This window comes from Thermobia domestica, chromosome 16 (genome assembly GCF_964235325.1).
Source record: "Thermobia domestica chromosome 16, izTheDome1.hap1.1, whole genome shotgun sequence".
Classification (NCBI taxonomy): domain Eukaryota; kingdom Metazoa; phylum Arthropoda; class Insecta; order Zygentoma; family Lepismatidae; genus Thermobia; species Thermobia domestica.
This window is the reverse complement of record NC_137469.1, coordinates 77,495,868-77,521,801: the sequence shown is the minus strand read 5'-3', so window position 1 is coordinate 77,521,801 and position 25,934 is coordinate 77,495,868. Positions and strand designations below refer to the sequence as shown.

At 34.8% G+C, this 25,934-nt stretch overlaps 1 protein-coding gene across 1 annotated transcript in view; it reads right to left on the bottom strand.

Annotated features, from left to right (window-relative positions):
- The window catches only part of Gp210 (nucleoporin 210), a 134,008-nt gene extending 109,783 nt beyond the window's left edge, over positions 1–24,225 (bottom strand). Inside the window, exon 1 of the mRNA XM_081742649.1 lies at positions 23,950–24,225. Within this exon, the coding sequence (XP_081598775.1) occupies positions 23,950–24,128 (179 nt within the window). The 5' untranslated portion in view covers positions 24,129–24,225. The remainder of the gene's footprint in view (positions 1–23,949) is intronic.
- Between the last annotated feature and the right edge of the window lie 1,709 nt (positions 24,226–25,934).

Below are 25,934 nucleotides of genomic sequence, written 5' to 3'. Positions count from 1 at the left end.
AAGGTTATTAATTTCAATTCGTACAACATTTTTTATTATTTGTAACAAAGAGAAGGAGTAAGTATGGAATAATCAGCAGTTCAAGAAACAATCTTGGAGTGGTAACATTCTCGTGAATGTTGAAAGAAAAAATGAAATCTTTAGTTTTACGTCCCACGATTATGCCGGTTAGGCTAAAGGAGACGGTGATGTTGACAAATGAATGAAATGGTGGAATGAAGAAAGTGGGAGGAAACGAGAGAACCCCGAGAAAACCCACGAGCACGGTTTATGACCACCACAAAGTCCACACGGCGCGAGCTGGGATCGAACCAGGGACCCCAAGCACCAGAGGTGAACGCTCTACCACTGAGCCACCGCGCCCATCAATGTTGAAAAGAGTTGAGTTGATTTTTGTTCAGCGTTTCGTTCAGCAGCGAGGCTATATAAGACGTGGACCTACTGATTAACGTGCAATCCGAATCACACGAGCTCCCGCCGGGAATCGAACTCGGGTCTCCCACACCAAAGGCGCATACGCTAACCGCTTAGCCATGAGGGAGCTCCATGTTGAATAGAATAAAGTCAAAGAAACATAACTGCTTTTTCAAATGTTACGGCACTACAATGGAACTACTAAACAAAATTTTAATATTTAAGTGTGACATTACTTGAAAAAATTGCATCCAGTTTGGTTACATAATCTTCTGTATCTACCTTTTTTACCAAACTTTTTAATGCCTTTATTACGTTGTGAAGTACACAGTCACGAGATAGTTATATCATTTATCACGAGTAATATAGGGATGATGTAGTTTTTCTTTTTCTGTTTGTCGGAGAGCGAATTTTATAATAGTGTGGTTTTATTTATGTACGTAAACAGAAATGGGTTGTTGTAATATTGAAATAGTGTTATTTTAATTGCATTTTTTGGAAGTTCGATGAAAATAGAAATAGGAAGGATTCCGTGATTACTGTGTTAAAACCTTGTGCACTGAGCGACTTCGAATGAGCTACTTTCTTCCCAGTTTTCTTACGTCTTTTCTTTTAATTTTGATTTCTTTTAAATACAACTAAATCGCAATTATGTCATTATTCAGATAACACTTTGAAGTTTTGATTAACACAGAGAGTGAAATACCCTACTCTCATCATCCTTCGGGTTGATATAAAAGGGTGTTTCATATGTTTTAAATTGATTATTTATTGGTTCGGGCACTGACGTAGACATTTCCACAGTTGAAACCACCTCGGTTACCTTATATTAGATGTACCTAAACTTGACCAGTACCAACTTTTCAAGAACCCACTTATGCAATTTAATTAATACTTTACTTCAGAAATCTTCTTAACAGCCATTTGTTTCCAATTACATATCATAAATATCCTACATCATCATCATCATCAATATATTTATCTTCTATTAAACTATATATCTACATTAATAATTCGTCGTGGCTGTGACATTGGATTCCAAAGTATCTTCTTAATACATATACACACACGATTCCATAACATTGTACACTACTTCGTCTGGTTGCTGGCTTTACATTTATATTTAGATCACAAAACAAATGTAAATAATACTAATTATACAACTGGTTCATCTTCGATGTTTAGATCCAGGTTCTAAATAGTTTACAGATCCATATTAAATATATACATTACCAAATACAGATTTACACACTGTAACGGATCATTCTGAATCCGTGACATTGATTCTTACAGTTACCGATAGTGTGTTTTGTTAGTATTCCACGATGTAAAAAAATGATTTGCGTTTGGATATGTTACCAGAATTTATAATTATTTATTCTAAAGCTGTACCGGGTAATCACCAAACAATTTGATTTATAAATAAGAGAAATTAAAGGTAAATTTAAATTTTATATATATATATATATATATATATATATATATATATATATATATATATATATATATATATATATATATATATATATATATATTGCTTATCAATAATGTCCGGATTTGTATGTAATTACATATTTTTTTCCTTCATATGTAGGTTCGACAAATCCTTAAATGTTTGTGATTCACACCTGTAGGGTGCTTCAACTCAAGTTTCGTATTACATATTTTGACCAATATTACATATTTCTATGATTTCTACATTTTTTTTTTTTTTTTTTTTTTTTTTTTGAATAAAACTGCCTTAAAAATTTTGCGTTTACTGAAATTTTAATTTAAAATAAAAATAAAAAAAATAACTCTCCAACTGTGCAAGGCTTGCATCTAGATTCAATTTTGTCATGTCTATCTTTTCATTTCTTTACCGAAAGAGAAATATATATCTGTTTTTATTTGTCAAACCATGTTTCGCAGAATTTTCGCCGATAACAAAAGAAATATAAGAAGAAACAAGTAAAAATCCTCCCTCCGGGGTACGTTAGCAGTGCCCTTTATTCTCAACTCTGGAGGAAGACTGATCACGTGCCTGACAGGCCACAGGCAGGAAATTCCTAAAATGAAGTCGTGAAGTCTATTTGATTGTTATCGGATATCGGACGGAAAAAAGATGAAAGCAAATCCTGCAATTCAAGTTAAAACTGTATGCTAGTGTGCTTCCAGGAATTTACTGCAAAAGTTCGTTCCAAGAAACTAGCGACAATGGCAATATCAACAGGTAACCTAAGCTTTCAAAGAACTTCGCTTGTTCAACTGAATGACAGGAAGACAGTATTCTAGTATTGCAATTGAAAAACGCACGTGTTCTGTATTGACCGTCGAATTTAGAAATAGCTCCGTTTGCCTCAACTTGATCCGCGAAATTGCGGTCGTGGGTAACTATCGATGATGCGTTTACTACGGACGGTAAAGTGGTGTTGTGCCAAGTGTGTGATAAAAAAATTGGATGTTCAATGAAATCTCATGTACGAAGTGCACTCCATGCAAGAAATAAAAATTAAACTGCAAAAAAAAAACAAGTACTCTTGACACAAATGCATCAAGATACTTCAGTGAGTTTGTTTTTCAAAGAATTGTGCCAAGCAATGATAGCAGCAAACATTCCTTGGAACAAAGTTCAAGTGCCAAAATACCGTGCTTTTCTGGAGAAGTACATTAAATGACGCATACATTATTACTAATAATAAAAAATTAATTATCTTGAGTTAAGAAGGAGCAGAGCAATGGATTTATGACATTGGTGATACAATACACCAGTATTTCCAGCTCTATTTACTTCTCCGAATAAATATTACATAGCACGAAAATTCTATAATTATTCAATAATTAAAAATTAATGAGGAATGATATATTTACATGCAAAAACATATATGGAAAGTGAGGCATTGGCTTGAACTTAAAAATGAAATCGTTCATTACTGCATTATACTAAGAGCTGATTATAGATAAATCCGAATTTCCAGCATGGCACAGCTAAGAAGACAATATGATTGCAACGATATTATCTGTATTTCTTAGCTTGGTTCATTTCTAAATATTGCATGAGCCGTATGGTAGCAAGATAGAGGTTTTCTGAGGCAGGCAACTGTGAATGGCTGGTAACGTCGAAGCTAATTTCGTACATTAGTATTCATTAATTACAAAATTTAATAATCAATCAAATTATTTAGAATATTATGAAAATCGAGAATTTGTATTTGTCACGCGATTACAGCTATAAGACGTTCCCACTATGAACCTGAAGTGCATGACGCTACCGGTAATTAGCTACTAATCATCAGCAGCAACATACTATTCAAATGCACACTAACAACAATTTTAAAACTTATGGAAATTTCTTTATCAAGGATTAGTTTTATTTTTCACTCCCGCTAGTGCCAAAACTGAGAACTAGACAGAAAACTTTGTATTTAAAACTAATGCAAAATTTATCGTATTAATCAGTCATCCTGGGATTCCCACTGCAGCTGTCCAAACTCCTGTGAAGTAAATAATTGATTAGGCATTACCTTATAATACAGCTATATCATCCAGCACCGTTCGAGTCCCAAATAAACTTCCTCGTTGTGCCTGCAGTATATTCCCATGACTGATAGAAATTATCTGACGGTGTCAGAACACCACATTACACTATTACAAACGAATCATCTTGCTATAAAGTCCATAATCTACACTTAAATTCACGTACGAGGTCCCACTCACATTTGTTACTGTAGCTAAATTCTGATTAAAATTTTATAAATATTGGAACTTAAAAGATGTCTAGTCATTTGTAGTCCTAGAGTCCTGATTTTTATGTAATATCAACCCCCTAAATATGTATTCCCATGCGCAAAAAATATTGCGCGTATACTGTAACTCACGATTTTTCGCATTTATTCCATTTTCCTTACGTTTATGGGTAAAATTCAGTTATTAATATGTGGAGATAATAGAAAGCAATCCACCTAAGGAGATATTTCCAAAAAATATAATAAAATAATAAAAATATAAGCAAAAAACAAAATTATGCTCGGTTTTGTGTATACTGGCAACGATGATTTCTAGGGATTTTTCAGTAGCAAAGCACGATTGCGGAGGGAAATTGACAATAGGCAGTGAACAAGCTGGCGTAAGAAACTGGAAAGTGGACTAAAATATTGAATTTATTGGTTTAAACCTAGTGCCTAAAGGGTTTGCCAAATATAAATTAGCTTCTGTAACCAAGATGTCGTACGGAAATATAGAAACAAAGAGGAAATCTCCTGTCTTGAGGTTGGAAGTGACATACGCTTTGGATATTAGCATTTATTTGTTAAGAAAAAGAGGGGAAACAAGAAGTAGTTTCCATGGTTAGGTGGGTAGCGTGGTGGATTAGTAATTCTTACACTATTTTGACACAAGATCGAATCCCATCCCGTCCCATCCCATCTTTTTTTTTTTTTTATACAAAACATTATAATTTTCATGTTAATAAGAACCGAAGCAATATAATAAGGACATAACTTATTGATATTTTGATGTAATGAAGTATTTATCCAGGATTAGAGTACTATTGGTAATATATATTGTTTTCAGTTCATGCTGTTGTATAGCTTCTCTCATCCTGTTTTCTTGGGAAAAGAACAATTTTGTCTCCAACAAAGTGTGAAGGATATATACGGACAGAAAATGATATCTTAGTACCAAACGTGATTTATCGTGATGAAATGGACTAGTTTGCCATTATTAAAAAAAAAAAAAAAAAAAAAAAAACCTAAAGTAAAGTAAATTATTAAAGTTTGCTTCTCTCTAGCTTTTAGCTAAAAAATATTTTTTTCTTTATAAGACTATACTTTATAAGGCAAGGTGTGTGATCATACCCACAAATTTAGCTAGGGAGTGAAAGATAGTTGATTATGCATACATTTTACAAGTTTAGGTGCGTAAAACACCAATACACCATGGTCTCGCTTATCCGACCTTCCTTTGTTCCACATACCGTATGATCCGACATATCATTGCAGATAAGCACCAATCGGCAAGAAGAACTACAAGTTGTGGTCTTAATCTATTTTTCATGCTCTGTAGTTTATCGCCTAGCGCGCCCGTCTACACCTTGACTAGTATGTCTATCATTCAGTGTAGACACGTATCCATGTTTTCTATTCGGAGGGGGCCCAACACGAATCCTCGTAAGCACATAATTTGAATGTTTTAAAAACATCAATAATAATAATAATAATAATAATAATAATAATAATAATAATAATAATAATAATAATAATAATAATAATAATAATAATAATAATGCAACAATTTTGTATTTCTCTTAAACTTTTCCTACTTTTCATTTATAAACCGGTTTACTTTAGAAACTGCATTATAGCACAAACAAAACGAAACATATTTTCGAGAGAAATGTAACTAAAGAAAACTGTCTGCTACGTATATCACATAACAAAAATAGCAAGAAGACATTGAGTGTATCGTTCTAATATATTAAAATTAAAAACAGAACGGAAACGAAATGTTAATTCTATTTAAAACTGTTCTTTAATTCCACTTGATATAATTGCATTATGGTATGTTCTTAGAATTATAACAAGAAAACTGCACATTGCCCAAAGTTTGGAGACTGACTCCAAGTAAACTGATATAAAAGAACCTCAAAAGGGTAAAAGCAAGTTTATTAAAAAGTCGGAAGGGGACAGCCCACAGTCCCTCATGCTGGATACGTCCCTGATTCAGTGCAATGCATTTATTTGTTATAAAACATGATTATTAAATGTGTAATATGTAAAATTATACCATAAGTTTTACTTTTAATAGGTCTTTTCTTAACACATCCATATTATCCGGCGTTCTGCCTGCCTGTTTATGTCGGATAAGCGAAACTCTACTGTATTTCCAAAGTTAGGATATACATGAACTAGAATTGTATCGTCCTAGAAGAGACAATAGTGTGAAATGCTTATATTAAAAGGCTGAAATAAAACAAGCATAAGTACTGTTTTTGGTAGCGTGAGAACAAATTAAAAACAATTCAATATATTTCCTAGGTATCAGATTATCATCTTATTGTGTCGATGTCTACCGTATTCGTTTTTAAACATAGTTTTAAAAGTCATACCATTCGCAATATTCCTAAGGAAATCGAAAGAAAAACTCCTATGTGCCTCTTGTGGCAATGCGGCTTAAGTTCATGGTCCGAAACCGATTCCCACGTTAAGGTATAGATAGAGTTCCCGTATTTCAAAACTGCAAATCCGGGACGCTACTAGATTAAGAGAATCTTTGAAATGCTTAAAATTGAAAGAAGTATTGAATACTAATTTACTTTCCTCCATTAGATAGAGTTGTTCAAGTATTACGTTATCACATTTTTATTCATTTCACTAGACCCTCTTCCAAGGGCGCCGATTTCTTTGTAAATTTGGGGGGGGGGCGCATTCAAAAGTAGAATATATATATATATATATATATATATATATATATATATATATATATATCTGAGGATTTTAAGACAAATTGCACTCAAATTATGCAAATATTGTATATTCATAAATACAAAGGTGGCCCACACGAGCTTTGGGGGGCCTGGCCAGCCGCCTCCTCAGGATCGGCGCCCTTGCCTTCTTCCTAGTTAAGCAAACGTAAGCAGATGACTTACTCTCTTCCCCTGGTAAGCAATTTTTTTTTTTTGTTTTGTTTTGTTTTGTTTTGTTTCCTCAAGATCTGTTGTGTTTCGTGAAATAACGACAGGAATTTCCTGATTACTTAACCATCTAAATGAATGTTTTCACTTACAGCCATCCCGTCGATTCGCGTTGCCTAGGACTATAATAATAAGGGTCAATAATGAAGATGTGACTTCCATATCAAACATGAAGAGACATGTGGATCGGAGATCTTTCTTTGTTCGAACTTTGATTTTTTTCAAATCCATGATGGGAAATTGTATTATGAGTACAATTTTCGAAATTAATAGTATACAATCGTAAAAATATCTTACAAAACGATGGTTTATTGCAAAATACTTTGACTTAAAGAATAAATTACAAGTAATAAACTTGTTACTTTTCCTGAAGAGTCTAAGTCTTGAATGAGACGGAGGCTCTCGAGTGTAGTGCTTGGAACGATCGCCTCACTTGTTCTACCTTCTCGTGGGGCAGCCTTGATTCGACTTGATCCTAAACGGATTACGCAGAAGTCGAAGTCGGAAGATGTTCCCCATTGTTCCAAAACACTCTTGGTCGATTACAATCTGCCTCACTTGTAAGGGGACAACCCCATGCCGTAAACTACCGATAGGCAACTAGCAACATGTCCCCAAAAATTGGCAGTCCCGCAGCGATGATCGTCGCTAGTCCCACTTCCGTTTAGAAAATTATACCACCAGTGGAAGAGAAGCTACGGATAGCCAACGAACCACATAATTATTCCCCTAAAATACGTTAAATCGCCTATATGCGTAATTTGTTTGCATTAAGGTGAGTCTAAAAACATTTTTAAAAATGTAAAAAAAAAAAAGTGCCCTGAGCTAGGCGTAAACCACCAACCTTAGGGTTACTAGTTGCGTGTTCTTCCGAATTCGCCACGGAGGCTATTATGAAGACATAGCTTGTAGAGTGATAAATCGTTGAAGTCTTTTTAATATTTCTAATCAGAGTGCTCCTTTAACCGTGTATATTTGACGATAACTGTTTGGAATCAGATCAAATGCACTCGCCATGTAATTTTATAGCAAAATGGCAAGCGTCTATTTACTTTTTTTCACAGTTCTCCCATATTCACTTGCTAGTGATCGGCGAAAGTTGCCATGTAAATTCATACAATTATACGCACCCATCTCAAGATTTTTCACGTCATGATGTAAAAGCAGGAGTTACTCTTGACCCCTGGAGCTCAAGTATTGTCCTTATAGTAACAATTCGTCAGGGAAAAATAATATAAAATAATAACTGCATGCACATGACTGGCGATAGTTCATGTTGGTCCCTTTGCGATTCTCCGTGACAAACCAAAGGAGCGCGTATCAAAATGAAGTCATCGCTGTTACGCGTTGGTAAGTAACTTCAATACCCCCGATTCTAGATATCAGCTTCGACTCGACGAATCCCTGCCACTAGGGGCACACTAGCGGCAATCCTTCGACGCGTCGCTATATCGACGATCGCCATTTACAGGCAAGTGGGTCACTAGGTGTTGGCGACGTGTACGGCATGGGGTTGTAACAAACAAATAATAAACAAACAAATAAACCAACCAATAAATAAATAAATCTAAAGCCTTATAAAAAAGTTTTCCCAAAGTTTACATCTAGCAAAATCATTTGTTGGTATTCCAGAACTGTAAATTCACCTTTATTCATAATTTACTTCTATCGTAGTTTTGATATGAGAATGATATGTCTGAAATAGTAACACAGGTCATTAATACTTTTTTTTCTTTAGTCAGATTTAGCAGTTTTACTTAACAGTCAGTCAATTTCGATCTGTGATTTCAGAGCTTTAGAGATTTCCTTAAATTTTTCATTTCTACAACAGTTTGCAACTAACACCATTAACGTATCTCTTTCGATATTTCCAAAGGTAATCGCTTGGTCACTCCCAGTATATTTCAAACAATAAACTAATTACGGTGTCTTACTTTATTAATCCGAGCTACATTTTAATATCCAACAACTCTGTGCATTTTCCCTTAAATCTGCAAATTTTCTACTAGGTTAAAACTGAGCATTTTCTATTTTCTTCCTTTCTTGCTAAAACAAAAGTGTTCTTTAGACAACCTAGAAATGATGAGTCTATACTACATGATATTGTATAGGGCATTTTATGTAGCATATATTTGACAGTTGGACACTTTCTTCGTATATTGAAAGCAACAGGGATTAAGTCCTTGGAGAAGTAAACAAATTATTTTTAATTCGTGGAATTGTGCCAATGCACTAGGTCCAGAGAGTTTTTAATTTAAGATGATTATTATTATTATTATTATTATTATTATTATTATTATTTTATTGACTTAGGTTTTCCTGAATATTAAGCAATATTTCACAAAAAGCTGGTATTTTTTAACAAATGTGTTCGATATCAAGTTTTCATAACGTAGTCACTCTCTCCTATAAATAATTTCAGAGGAGCCGCGGTGGCTCAGTAATAAAGCGTTCACCTTTGGTGCATGGAATCCTTGGTTCGACCCCAGCTCGCACCAAGGGAATTTTGTGGTGAACAAACACCATTTGCATTAGTTTTCTCGGAGTTCTCCCGTTTTCTCCCACTTTCTTTATTTCACCATTTCATTCATTTCTCATCATCGCCGTCTCCTTTAGCCTAGCCGGTGTAACAGTGGGTCGTAAAATTTAAAGATTTGATTTCAAATAATTCCAACCAAACAGTTGCAGGAAGTATGTCATTTCGAATAAAACAAACTACTCTATAAAATGCTGGGTATTATTGTGTTTTATATATAATTCTAGCGGACCTTCTTTCTAAGTCGAGCGGTAAGAAGACAAAATTCACTCTCTTCTATTAGCCTATTATTATTATTATTATTATTATTATAGTAATCAATTTCTTAGGAAGTGGACTGCCATATGTATGCATATGGCGTAGAAGTCAAAATTTAATGTCCATGCTACGTATATGCAAAACCATAGATAAAGAAATTTATGAACAAAGACATTTATGGCGCTAAAACAAAGGGCAAAAATAAAGAATTACTGGAGGATTGTTGCCCGTAGTACACAGGTGATAACGGTTAACAGTGTTAAATTTAAACAAATAGAGTTTTAATTAAGCAGGAATTTAACTTATAGTGTAAAGTGAGGAAGTTCGCTAGAATCGTTACAATATCGAACCCCGTGAAATGCACTGCAAACCTGTCCGCAAGTCCCCCGTAATGTTCAATAGATATTGTGTATTAATGCTCATTTCAGTGCAAACCTATATAGGCCTACGCACTTCAATACTCAACGAAGGTGCAGACTATTCATGAGTTGCAGTCTTAAATTCTCTCACCCACTGTATTCTCCTAACCTGTCTCCCAGCGATTACGCCATTTTTTGGTATCTCAATCACTTCCTAGTAGAATAGCTTTACCTAGAGACCACTGATTAACCTGGTATTGGATGTTTCACTTTCTTACTTATGGAGTTGATAGTCATCGGATGGACATTCACACGCAAATATCTAATATTAACAACGTTTCTTCTATAATTTCGTAATATTGTATTATTTATTTGTATTATTCACTAGCTTGGTTAGACTTGTTTAAACACTTTTCTCTTTGCACCTACTTATTACCTATACCTTAGCGTTGGATAAAAATGCACTAGCTCTCACCGGGAATCAAATCCAGAACCAATGCACTTGAACTATTTGGCCACAACAAGGCACATTTAAAAAGAAGTTTCGATTTTGTTAGGAAATTTGTGATTAGGTATAACATTTAAACACGCGTGTCAAGTTAGACCGACCATCAACACCAAAACGACCGGAACATATCTCAGAATTATGGGCTGTTTATAGGCTAATTAGTTGCTCTAATCTCAATTTTTGGTCTCCTTTTGTTTAGCGGGAAATCAGATGCAAAATGGGCGAGTCTAGCTTGAAATCAAACTAGAACCTCCCATACGGTTACAGTGGTCCGATCAGAAAAAATCAAACGCCAGAACTATGGGTTATTTATGGGCTAATTAGTTGCTCTAATCCTAATTTTTGGGCTCCTACTGTTTAGCGGGAAATCGGATTCAAAATGGGCTAGTCTAGCTTGATATCAAGCTAGAACCCCCATACGGTTACGGTTAGAATGGTTCGATTGGAAAATTTGAAACGCCAGAATTATGGGCTTTTATGGGTTAATTAGTTGCTGTTATTCTATTTTTTGGCTCCTAATGTTTAGCGGGAAATCGGAAACAAAACGGGCGAGTCTAGCTTGACATCAAGCTAGCACCCCCAATGCGGTAACAATGCTTCGATCCAAAAAAAAAAAAAAAAAAAAAAAAAAAAAAAAAAAAAAAACGCCGGAATTATGGGCTATTTTTGGGTTAATTGCTAATCTAATTCAGAGTTTGGGGCTGCTACCATTTAGCAGGAGTTCTTTATCAAATTGTGAGATTTGGCTTAACTTCTAGCTATAAACCTAGTGCTATAATACTCCAATCAAATAATTAAAATGCCGGAATTATGGGTTATTTGTGTGCTAATTAGTCACTCTAATGTCGATTTTGGTTCTTCTATCGTTCGCAAGAAATCTCATGCAAGATTGGTATTGATTTCTAGATAACGTGGGATTATAATTTCAAAGTTGCAGTGAGAAAACGTCGATGTCTATTAACTGAAAATTGATTTATTTGCATTCTCCGCGAATGCAAATATATATCTCTACTAGTAAATCCATGAATTGTCTTTTCACGTTTATATGTTCAGTATGTTTGGAAGTAAGTAGTATATATATAGAATTTATATAGTGAAATATATTTTTTAAAAAATATTTTTTTGTTTATAGGAAATGCCTCTTCGCCGTTGGTGGGGGCCGCAGTGGCACAGCGATAGAATGTTTATCTCTTGCGCGTGTGATCCCTAGTTCGATCCCAGATTGTTCCAAGTGGTCTTTGTGGTTGACAAACACCGTGTGCTTGGGTTTTATCGAGATTCTCCCTTTTCCTCACACTTTATTCATTCCACCATTTCATTCATTTCTTATTATCACCGTCTCCCTTAGCTTCGGTTAATAGGGGTCGTTAAACTAGATATTTCATTTCCTCCCCATACCTCCATTTTTTTTACATTTGTGGAGGCTTTACTTTTCCAAGAAATATACAGGTAATCTCGCCTATGATAAAGACATTGCGTAAACCGTAACTCTATTTGTAGTAGTTCTCGAAGAGTAGGGTAAAGATTGTGATCGACAAGCATGTTGAAAATTTTTTTATTAAACTAATTAAAAGTGGAAAAGTAAAGCCAGAAATGCCTTTTTCTGTAGCCATGGTACAGAAAAAACACAAGACCATTTGAAAGATATTATTTCTGATGATTATTTTTCCATTCTTATGCAAAGTTTAAGTTATATTACGAGGCTCATTCCGAATGTAATGCCTCCTTTTTGTGTGTGTATATGTTGAGTGATCTATAATCTAAGGCAGACGGTGATAATATCAAATGAATGACATGGTGGAATGAATAAAGTGGGAGGAAATGGGATAACTCCGATAAAACCCAAGCACATGGTGTTTGTCAACCACAAAGACCAATTGGCGCGATCTGGGATCGAACCAGGGATCACACGCACAAGATTTAAACGCTCTACCACTGTGCCACTGCGGCCCCAGCAACGGCGAAGAGGCATTTCCTTTACACAAAAAATTTATTTAAAAAATAATGATATTTCACTATATAAATTCTCTATATACACTACTTCCAAACATAATGAACATAAACACGTGAAAAAAGAATTCACGGATTTACTAGTAGAGATATAGATTTACATTTGCGGAGAGTTCAAATAAATCAATTTTCAGTTAATAAACGTCGATGTTTTCTCACTGCAACTTTGAAAGTATCATCCCAACTTATCTAAAAATCAATACCAGTTTTGCATGAGATTTCTTACTAACGATAGAAGAGAAAGCTCGACATTAGAGCAACAATTTAGCAATACAAATAACCCACAATTCCGACGTTTTAATTCTTTTGATCGGAGTATTATAGCCCTAGGTTTATAGCTAGAAGTTAAGTCATATCTCACAATTTGATAAAAAATTCCTGCTAAAAGGTAGCAGCCCCACACTCGGAATTACAGCATCAATTAGCCCACAAATAGCCCATATTTTTGACGTTTGATTTTCTTCGACTCGAGATGTTTAACCTTACGGAGAGTTTTTACTTTATGTCAAGCTAGACTCGCAGATTTTGATTCCGATTTCCCGCTAAAAGGTAGGAGCCCAAAAATCAGGATTAGAGCTAATAATTAGCCCATAAATAGCCCATAATTCTAGCGTTTGAATTTTAAGGGTGGACCATTGTAACCGTATGTTTTTTTACCTTGATGACAAGATAGACTCGCCCATTTTGAATCCGATTTCCCGCTAAACAGAAGGAGCTCAAAAATTGGGATTAAAGCAACTAATTAGCCCATAAATAGCCCATAATTCTGGCGTTTGAATTTTTTCGATCGGACCATTGTAACCATATGGGGGGTTCTAGCTTGATATCAAGCTAGACTCGCGCATTTTGAATCCGATTTCCCGCTAAACAGTAGGAGCCCAAAAATGGGGATTAGAGCAACTAATTAGCCCATAAACAGCCCATAATTCTGAGATATGTTCCGGTCGTTTTGGTGTTGGTTGTTGGTCTAACTTGACACGCGTCATTTAAGCATATATTTAAGAATGGGTACGGATGTAACGCACTGAATTTTCTCGCTCGAATTTCTTAAAGTGACTCGTGTTAGGCTGCAGCTATTACTGAAACATTTATTTGGGAAATGCGAATAAAATAATGTGTTTTGGAAAACTTTGTTCGAAACAACTTACGTCCAAAAGTAAAGTACCCATTAGTCATATATCTGTTAGAAATAACTTATGCCATATATTAGAATTATTAAGGAAATAATTGTATGTGAAATATGAGCAAAAGCGTCTGAGAACTTTCTGAGATAATCGTCAAAAAAGTTTTCCCCAAGAATAAAATATCCCTTGTATATCTTTTCAGGACAAACGAGTTATGCTATTTGTGAAATACGAACAAAATTTCCTGAGTCGTTCTCGAGAAAATCGTAAGGTAAAACTTGCTCCGAAGAGTAATATACCATTTCTAGCATTTTAGGACGATGGAATTATAGCGTATCGTTAGGTTATTTATGTAACATTTATTTATGAAATATGAACAAAATTGCGTCAGACGTTAATCATCGGAGAAGAGTAAAGTTAGAGAAAACTACCCCTTCTGAATGTTTAGAGGACGAACGAGTTGTGTCATATTTTTAGGTTATTAATCATACATTTATTTATGAAATGTGATTGAGTAAATTGTTCGAAAAAACGCATCCCATACAGTAAATTACACCTTATGTATTTTTTAGAACAATGATTCATACTACGGTGAAAGGTTATTAATAAAATATATATTTGTAAAAAAATAAGCAAAATCTTTACAGCTGTTTTTGAGACAATTTAATTATTTTAAATTTTCATCCTTAAGTAAACTACCCTCATTTTTAGGTGTCGGAGGATATAGAATTCGAAACGATAAAGTGTTATAAAAACTTCATGTCTAGAATTCGGTGCAGATGCGTCGAACAGTATGGCCCCTATTTGAATGCATGTAAAAGCGTGACGAACCGACAGACGAACAGATGGACAGACATCAAAAACACTTTTTCGATATGTGGGGTTGTTGAATCCATTGAAATCTCGAGTTCGATTTTTATCACTATCACTACAATTTCTTCTTTCGTCGCTCGAACGTGAAAACGAATAGAAATACGACGACACGTAAGGTGATAATTTGTAATCCCCAAAATTTAATGAGTTACGTTTAATGTGTTGCCGTGCTAGAAAAAAAAAAAAAAAAAAAAAAAAAAAAAAAAAAAAAAAAAAGCTTATGCTTGTTTGTTATATCGTTTTAATATCAGTTTTTCACGCTACTATATAATGTAGAAATATGGTATGATTATCGTTCATATTCCTGCTATCTTTTGGAAATATTCGTGTTCCGCATACATAGATCTGTATAATTTAGTTTCGCTCAACGAAAGCATAGACTGATGATTGCATTTCTTGCACTTGTGGATATGAAAAAAAAGAGGGAAAAAGTCAATACTCTAAAAAGAAAAAAAAACACAAGCACCCACACATACACACACAAAAGATAAGTTGACATCAGCTTTTTCCTTTCTTCCTTTTTTTTCATGAAGACAAGCTATTCTAACATTCGATGTAACGTCATGTCGATGTAACAAGGGTAAGACTGAAAAGACTCTCAAGGTCGCGTATGTTATTTTTCCAGTTCCTGACACACAAATCCGAAGTGAGTTGTCTGCTGTTCAAGAACGGGAAGGGAAAATGTAACATACAAGACCATAAACTGAAAACAACCACTGTCTCCAATATTACACGTATTCTAATACTGAAGAAATACGTCGATTAAAGGATACTATCAATAAGTTATTTCCTTATTATATTGTTTCGGTTCTTATTAACATCAAAATTATACACTTCCTATAATGTTTTGTAAGAAAAAATATATATGGAATGGGATGAGATTCGATCTCGTGTCAAAATAATAAAAGAACTACTAGTCTGCGACTCTATCCACTTAACCACGGAGGCTACGTTTTGTTTGCTTTCTTTTCCTTAACAAGTAATGCTCATAACCATCGTGCGTATCGCTTCGAACCTTAAGATAAGAGCTTTTCTGTTAAATTCTATATTTTCGTACGACAACTTAGTTACAGGAGCTAATTTATATTTTGCAAACCATCTAGACACTAGGTTTAAACCAATAAATTTAATATTTTAGTCCACTTTCCAATTCCTTCTGCCAGCTAGTTCACTGCCTATGTCAATTTCCCTTCGCAATTGTGCTATGCTACTGAAAAATCCCTCGAAAGCATGATTGCCAGTATACACAAAACAGAGCGTAATTTTGGTTTTTGCTTATATTTTTATTATTTTATTATATTTTTTGGAAATATCTCCTTAGATGGATAGCTTTCTATTATCTCCACATACTAATAACTGAATTTTACTCATAAACGTGAGGAAAATGGAATAAATTCGAAAAATCGTGAGTTACAGTATACGCGCAATATTTTTTGCGCATGGGAGTACATATATATGTAACAAAAATCGCTTAAAAATGTAAGAAATATGTAATATTATATAAGAATGCAATATTTAAACGAATTAGGAAAATCAAAAGAAGAATCTACTACACTTTATCCTGCTTAATGGAAGTCCCCCAATGAAGTGAAATGCTTGAACAACTGAGACAGCCATACGTCACTAACGTGACTGATTGCAGGATAATAAAAACCAGACACAAATGAAGGAAGTGTGAATCGGGTAGAGAGAAACAGGAAAGCCCCGAGAAAAGCAATGCATACGGCATTTGTACGTCAGAAATCTCATGTGGTGCGGTGTGATCCCGTTTCAAATCTAGAACCTTTTACACTAAATGCGCATCCGTCACCACGGCCCAATCTTGAATGAATTATACGCTATTTACAAATTTAAATACTAATTAAGCAACTTAAGACGAAATGTATTGTTTTATGTATATTTATTTCATGCAGGGAAAAGCAGTCCTATATCTTTTAAACAATTCCAGCTAAACTAAGATTGAAGAATATTTCCACTAATGAACATTTTTAATTTGAAATAAAGTACTTACAAAAGATGTGCTTGCAGTTCAACTGTGTGTTGTTGCCCAGTGGGTTACAAGGTACATTTCCAAATGATCAGAAGTAAAATTTTGTCCGCGATCGAATAAAATATTCTTGTATGCAGAGAATGATCTCTCTACATCACAGTAGGTAACAGGAGCGTATTTCAACAGGGGGATATAGTTGCGGGAAACATCTTCAAGGAGGGTTCTTGTTTGACCACTGAGAATCTCACACACTGCCAATAGGCTGTCGTAACTCGGGTTTCTTTCCTGCACTGCATTTAGTTTCTATCGAACTTTTTTTCCTACATCTCCACACACATACCTTGCAGCAGTCTCTTTGAATCCTCTATGATCTCCATGGATTCCGGAAAAGGCCACCCAACAGTCTCTAGCATTTTAATGCTTGTAGGTAGCCAACAAAAATTGCTGCCCATGTATGCAATATCACACGCTACTTTTGAGTCATTAAACAGTTTCTGAGCATTGCCAACTGACACAGCAGAATCCGATGGAAATGAATGAACAACAGGCTTATTTTTTAAAAAAAAAATGTTCGTTGGGTCTGTATCCAAGTGCCCCATCGCGTCAGCACAGGCTCCGGAGGAAATGGCACGTCTGGCAGTTGATCTCTGTAAACTTGAACACGTTGTGGCGCCTTAACAAACATTTTTTTTTTTTTTTTTTTTTTTTCGTGGAAGAAACTAGTTGATTTACTTCGCAAAGTTGTCTCTCACCTCTTCAGCAACACGCTGAAGAGCATGGGCCATACAGGTGAAATGAATTAAGTGAGAGTAAAAAAGTGTAGTGCTCTAGCCGCTTTTTAACAAGTACGCTGCACTGTCTATACAGAGAACAAGGACTTTTCCTTTCTGAACTCCACCCGGCCACAACACTAAAACCATCGTTTACAAAGTGAGGAATCGTGAAATGATTCGTGCGTTCCAGCAATTTACTCGCATTAAGATAGGATTTAGATGGAGCATCTTCACTTAACAACTTTCCAATCACTAAATTTTCTACATAACGTCCCAAAACGTCTGTTGTTTCGTCCACAGAAATCCAAATTTATGAACTACCTACTTCTGCCATAATGGTATCTATAACTCCCCTATAACAAACTTCGAGATAACACTTTCGAAGAGGGGATTCCTCAGGAATTCGACGCCTGCAGTACTTCTCCAGAATAGCACGGTATTTTGGCACTTGAACTTTGTTCCAAGGAATGTTTGCTGCTATCATTGCCTGGCACAACTCTGAAAAACTCACTCACTGAAGTATCTTGATGTATTTTTGTCAAGAGTACTTGTTTTTTTGCAGTTCAAAAATTTTTATTTCTTGCATGGAGTGCACTTCGTACTTGTTTTAACTGAGATTTCATTGAACTTTACCGTCCGTAGTAAACGCATCATCAATAGTTACCCACGACCGCAATTTCGCGGATAAAGTTGAGGCAAACGGAGCTATTTCTAACTTCGACTGTCAATACAGAACACGTGCGTTTCGCAACTGCAATACTAGAGTACTGCGCTCCTGTCATTCAGTTGAACAAGCGAAGTTCTTTGAAAGTTTAGGTTATCTGCTATGATACTGCCATTGTCGCCAGTTTCTTGGAACGAACTCTTGCAGTAAATTCCTGGAAGCACACTAGCATAGTTTTAACTTGAATTGCAGTATTTGCTTTCATTTTTTTCCCGTCCGACCTCCGATAACAATCAAATATACTTCATTTTAGGAATTTCCTCCTGTCGCCTGTCAGGCACGTTATCAGTCTTCCTCCAGAGTTGAGAATAAAGGGCGCTGGTAATGTACCTCGGAGGAAGGATTTTTACTTGTTTCTTCTTATATTTCTTTTGTTATCGGCGAAAATTCTGTGAAACATGGTTTGACAAATAAAAAAAGAGAGAGAGATTTCTCTTTCGGTAAAGAAACGAAAAGACAGACATGACACAATTGAATCTTTTTTTTATTATTATTTTAAATTAAAATTTCAGTAAACGCAAAATTTTTAAGGCAGTTTTATGTATAAAAAAAATGTAGAAATCATAGAAATACGTAATATTGGTCAAAATATGTAACATGAAACTTGAGTTCAAGCACCCTACAGGTGTGAATCACAAACATTTAAGGATCTGACGAACCTACATATAAAGGAAAAAAATATGTAATTACATACAAATCCGGACATTATTGATAAGCAATATATATATATATATATATATATATATATATATATATATATATATATATATAATTTAAATTTACCTTTAATTTCTTTTATTTGTAAATCAAATTGTTTGGTGATTACCCGGTACAGCTTTAGAATTCGGTTGTACAGTATAGAATAATAATAAATTCTGGTAACATAGCCAGACAAATGCAAATCACCTTTTACATCTTGGAATACTAACAAAACACACTATCGGTAACTGTAAGAATCAATGTCACGGATTCAGAATGATCCGTTACAGTATGTAAATCTGTATTTGGTAATGTATATATTTAATATGGATCTGTAAACTATTTAGACCCTGGATCTAAACATCGAAGACGAACCAATTGTATAATTAGTATTATTTACATTTGTTTTGTGATCTAAATATAAATGTAAAACCCGCAACCAGACGAAGTAGTGTACAATGTTATGGAATCGTGTGTGTATATGTATTAAGAAGATACTTTGGAATCCAATGTCACAGCCACGACGAATTATTAATATAGATATATAGTTTAATAGAAGATAAATATATTGATGATGATGATGATGTAGGATATTTATGATATGTAATTGGAAACAAATGGCTGTTAAGAAGATTTCTGAAGTAAAGTATTAATTAAATTGCATAAGTGGGTTCTTGAAAAGTTGGTACTGGTCAAGTTTAGGTACATCTAATATAAGGTAACCGAGGAGGTTTCAACTGTGGAAATGTCTACGTCAGTGCCCGAACCAATAAATAATCAATTTAAAACATATGAAACACCCTCTTTCATCAACCCGAAGGATGATGAGAGTAGGGTATTTCACTCTCTGTGTTAATCAAAACTTGAAAAATGTTATCTGAATAATACCATAATAGCGATTTATTTGTATTTTAAAAAAGAAAAAACAAATTTAAAAGATGAAAGAAAGCTTTAAAGGAAAGTAAGTAGCTCATTCCAAGACGCTCAGTGCAGAAGGTTTTAACACGGTAATGACGGAATCTTTCCTATTTCCATTTTCATAAAACCACACTATTATAAAATTCGCTCTCCGACAAACAGAAAAGGAAAAACTACATCCTCCCTATATTACCCGTGATAAATGATGTAATTATCTCGTGACCGTGTACTTCACAACGTACTAAAGGCATTAAAAAGTTTGGTAAAAAAGATGGATACAGAAGATTATGTAACCAAACGGGATGCAACTTTTTCAAGTAATGTCACACTTAAAATTAAAACTTTGTTTAGTAGTTCCGTTGTAGTGCCGTAACATTTGAAAAAGCAGTTATGTTTCTTTGACTTTATTCTTTTCAACATTGCGCTCCCTCGTTGAGCTATCCTCTCAACAGATAACGCGAAATGGTGTCAATCCATGATGTAACATTTGCCTTTGTCTTTCAAGTAACCACGAACCACCTACAGGGGCAATAATTTCTTAGGAAAATATTACCCCTATCAAATTTTCGGATATAAAACCATCTTGCCCAAAGTGACTGTGTCTGTTAAGAGATACTACGGAGAGTATCAATTTATAATGTAACATATTAGTTTGTTTTTGAAGTAACCAGAAACCGACAGGGAGGTAATAATTTCATAGGAAATTTTTACCCCCCTTTCAAACCTTCTGATTTAAAGCCATCTTGTACAAAGTGACTGTGTCTGGTTAATTTTCGACGCCGTAGCCTTCTCAAAAATAACATGTTCTCCTCGTTGGCTTCGCTTTCGGGGGGTCATGGGTTCGATTCCCGCTGCCGACCATCCTGAATGGGATTTTCTAGTGTTTCCCTCAATCCTATCAGGCAAATGCCAGGTTAGTACCTACGTAAACAGGCCCTGGCCGATACCTCCCCAAATCCTTTCCATGTTGTTGTTCGATATCCTGTATAAAATAGCTTCTGAGCTGCACCGGGCGATTGTTAAATAAATAAATAAATATCATTCCCTCGTCAATCTGTTATAGCCTATAAACTTATTATGTCTGACTTCCGAGACTTTCATAAACATTCGTACTAGAGTAACAATGAAAAATAATCATTGTTTTATTACAATTCAACGTATTACTTTAAAAGACTGAAAAAAAATGCTATCTTTGTATGGGACGCTAAAAAATCACCTAATTTGTTAATGCGTCTCTTGCTTCCGCCTTTGCTACCCCTACAGAAACGTCTTTGAAGTGGAACAGAAATGTTGTAAATGTATTTTCTATTCATTTATTACATACGTAATAATCTGTTACTACCTATCAGGTGCTTCGGACCTGCAAAATCGATGAAGTCCCGAATTCTGTAATGCACTGAATTTTCTGTTCATGGATCATATGCGTAATACTGTTCACCTGAGCATTTGGTTTCCAAGGCTCTGGAATATATAACCACCATCACGGTTTACCCAGTCCTGAAGGTTTCTGAATTTTTAACAAGAATTCAACATGTCATTACGGAACTTTCTCTTTAAAAAAAAGAAAAGAAAAACTACGAAATACATCTAAGCCCAGCACAACAAACATGAGTGAGTGGTTAGCTTTTCCGCTTCTATTGGGAAAATCCGGGATTCAGTCCCGCATTCGACCATTCCGACAAAAGTTCTTAATTCCATCAGTGAATGTAGAGATATTGCGTGTACTGTGATTCCTGGCTGATTTCATTTCTTATGTTTTAAATTGTTCTTATTACTAATTATCAGCAATGACGGATTTGCGAAAGGGGTTAGGGTGGGGGTGTCTTTCGGACTGAAGCCTGTTCTCCGAAATTACGGAATTTCTAAAACAAACGAAATTTTAGTTGTCTTTACTCATAAACTTGAAGCTCTCCTCAAATGAAAATCAGGCATTTTTAGAAAAAAACTAACCATTAATAAGAAAAAACCCTCCCAAAACACTTTTCTAATTCCGTACTGCTTATTTGTATAAAATGGTATTCAAAGTAGCATCCAGAAGATTATTGCTACATCATTACACAGCTACAGTATAACAGAAATGTGGAAGTATGCTCTGACGGATATATTGAAAAACACAAGTTTAACTATGTGCTAGAAATTAGAGTACTAAGCTCTAAGAAATGAAACACGAATAACTAAAAATGAAATGATCTAAAGAAAAAAATGTCGATAACTCAGAAGTTAAAATAAAGTTATAAAGCCTATAAAATTGCTCTCAAATACTACGTACTTAATGTTCAATTCATAAAACATATGCTCCATCCATCATGATGGTAAATTCTAGAGGGAAATATGACATTTAGGTCATGAAATCTTGTTTAACTATAAGAAAGCTATTTAGATAGAAAAATTATGAAAATGACAAAAACTAAAATTTTAGGTTGTTTCCCTAAAAAGCCGGCTTTTCATTTAAAAATTAAAAAACTGCTATTTTGCATCTATAATCCCAAACAATGTTCCTTAAGCACTGAGGAAAAAGTACGGCGACGTTTATCAACTTGATACTTTACTTTCACAAAAGTTACTCATATTTGGCAGGAGCATACCTAAAAAGAAAACTAGCTTGCGGCATGAAATACAAATAAAATAAGCAAAATTCGTCTGAAGTTATAAAATCTAAAAAAAGACTTAAGTTTCGGAGAGGGAATCGGACCCCTCTATAAATACGCCCCACTTTCTCGGAACAATCAAACAGACGCGCACACAAAATAATTTTCATCTTTAATGTCCGTGGTGATTTTCGTTGGAACAGTTAACGATTTAGAAACGTTATGTTACGAAGATAAGAAAGCAGAAATCCTCCGTTACCCGTTCAAAACGGGATTTTCCCTAATCATCCTCAGCATGAAACACTCGTTTTCATACCGTGCTGTACATACATTTGCATCTTATTGTTTTATGATTATCTTTCATAATTGAAATAACAAACAGAGGCTGCATTCTACTTATTTTTACTTTAAATTAATTTATTTCGGAATTTGATTTAAATCAACGATTTTTACTTAAAAAATCAAGTGACTTAAATCAGACTGATTTTAAATCAATCCACCCTGCCAGAAACCGGCTGGGAGGTAATAAACCCCTAGGAAATTTTTGCCCTCTACCAAATCTTGGGATTTAAAGGCATCTTGCCCAAAGTGAGTGCATACACTGAGAGATTGCATTGAAAGATATCAATTTTTAATGTGACTTCTGACTTTTCCTTTGAAAATACCAGAAAAAGGGGGGTAAAGAATTCATGTGACACCGGCGCTCAATAAGAAGATGCGTGCGGGTTGTTTTCGCACACCACTCAAAATAATTGTTGAAAATAACAAATCTTCTCATTGTCCTTGAAAAGATTTGTAATGGGCGACATGACATTAGCTGATTTAGCATAAATACAATTCAGGGGAGCCATCAGAAGAAAGTTATAAAAAGTACTTTTTTTTTACGATTTACGTGTAAATACGGTGTCCGGACGTATGGCAGAATAACTAAAGTGCGAAAAGCACGAATATGTGGTAAATGGCCACTAAAAAGCAAGAATGTCTAACAGAGACAGGGAAATGCGAAGCTGGTGGGTCCGCGGAATAGTACGGGGGCGCATCCTAAGGGAGGAAGCGTGTCAAGGACGGTAGGTATACGCGTAAGCGAAGGTAGTGGAAACAAGGGGTTTGGCAATGATACGAGTTTCAGTTTCACTCGCCATGGTTTCACGCTAGTAACGAACTATTTGTAAACATAAAATACAGCTTATGTACAATGTGCAGAAATACACCGCCAGTGGAAAACAGTATCTAATATAGTCATCTTTTATATGCATTCGCTTATTTTATGCATAGTAAAGCACTTTTAATGATTTTACACTAGTCACCCTACACTTATAAACCAAAAATACAGATTTATTGCTTCGCATGGGTTAATTCTATTTATAATGTAGCCTTGAGAAATGTGTTCATTATAAACATGTCTTTTGATTTTACCTGTAAATTTTCTAAAATGTGGTGACCAAAACTAAACCATCACCGCGGATCTAAAACAAATTATTTCAGTATTATGTAAAGTTACTAACCATTTGTAGCATCCATTGTCAGTTACCTCCAATGTAAAGTTCGTAGAAAACTGGTTAAACAAGGGCAATAAAACTCTTGGAACATTCAGTTTGGAACCAGTAATCACGTCAGAAGTAAAAATTAGAACTGTAAAATAAGTTAAAAACCATATCTGGCTGTATTTCATTGTACACTTCATCTTCACACTTCACATGCTCACAGCTCACAATGTTTTGTATTCTACCGCTTTAACTTTAAAGTCATCCATGTGCTGTCATCATCTTCTTTCTCTTCTTCTTCTTCTTCTTAAGAAAGTTAGAAAACACTTCACGAATCAAGGATCTTATAAAATAGAGGATCTTGAAGCTACACGTCACAGTTTCGCACACCTGCACTGCCCACTCCGCCCAATAGGATCGCTATGTTTTGAGGCAACAATCATGACGGAAACGAAAGTAGCGAATCAGACGATGGTAGAAACGAGAGTAGCCAATCAGACGTGCCGATGCTCGGTTGCTCTTTGGCTTCACCGATTTAATGGGATGAAGATACATATGGGCAGATCCTCTGTTTATAACATCCTTGTCACGAATCAATCCACTGACAAGAATGACCCATTGGGCAGTTGCGAAGTGTGTTAACCCCTTCATACTCAAATTTTTATTTAGCGAAATATTTTTTTTTCTGTTTTTAGTTAATATTAGGCTAATTTTATCGTAAAAAGTCCATACTTTTACTTTCAGTACTCTTATTGGCGAGAAAAATTGTGGGTTCAAATGTACCCACTGGACGCATAAGATATAAAATATTCTGATATTGTGAAATGTTTAGTCTTACCTAATCTTTAAGTTAGACATATATTATTACATTCTAGCTGTACAAAATACTATGGGGAACTGTTGATAACTACAGGGAAATAACATTACTGAAGAAATAACTGAAAATTCATAAATAAAAATGCTTTTCAAGAAAAAACTCTCAGTATATTTTATCATAAAACTAGTGATACAAAATATTAGGACATAATTATTATTGTATAAATTTTAACTACCTTATTCAAAATTAGAATTGCAAAGATAAGCACTTATGCAGGAAAATAAATGTTAAGTACTGTTGAAAACGTGAACTTATTTTCGATGGTATTGAATGAAAACTTTTTGTTTTTTGTCAAGCACAAAGCTACATCACATTTTTGGCACCTCGTCCTAGATTTTGCTTTGATGCAAAGTTTACAACGTTGCTTTTATTCATCATGAATCTGCCAGTGACCAATAGCATCGAATCTACACTCTGTAAAGAAAAAATAGCGACACCTCAATTCTCAAGCTAACTTACACAGAAAACCATAATTGCAGCCCATTAGAAGAGGAATAAAAGGAAATGATGAATGGAATAGTTCATTTGCGTTATCTGTGACACCTGTGGTGTACGACATCGCTTGCCAATTATTTGTGTATCAGTAATATTTTCGTTAGATGGCACTGAGTGCGTCTCGTAAATTATTGTAGTGAGAATTCTGCATTGCATTTGTGATGTGTAGGCTGAGCTAAATAGCATTTTATGATTGTTCTTGGCTTTCTCATTGTTTGGATAGTGTCAAGTGGCAAAATTTTTGTTGTGCAGCGTTGTTTGTGTGTGATATTGTTGCTACATGTGGATTGTAAACAAATAAGATGGGTAAGAAATGTGACTTGTTGCCATGTAAACAAGACATAATTCTTGCTTTGCGCAACTAAGGCAAATCTCTAAGGGAATAGATGGAATACTGAAAATCCATCATTCTACGGCAGGAAGAGTAATTTCACAAGTGGAAACAGCATGACAAATCGTTCCTTCGTCAACAGTGTGAAAGAAAAATGAAAGTATCACCCAGAGCAGATTGCTAAATGAAATCAATAGCACTGCAGATTTAAGGAGTGATTTCCCCAAAAATCACTTCTGTAGTTTGGCATGATCTTGGAACTGCAGTTACTCGTACAACTGTATTGTCTTGAATGTGTGAAGA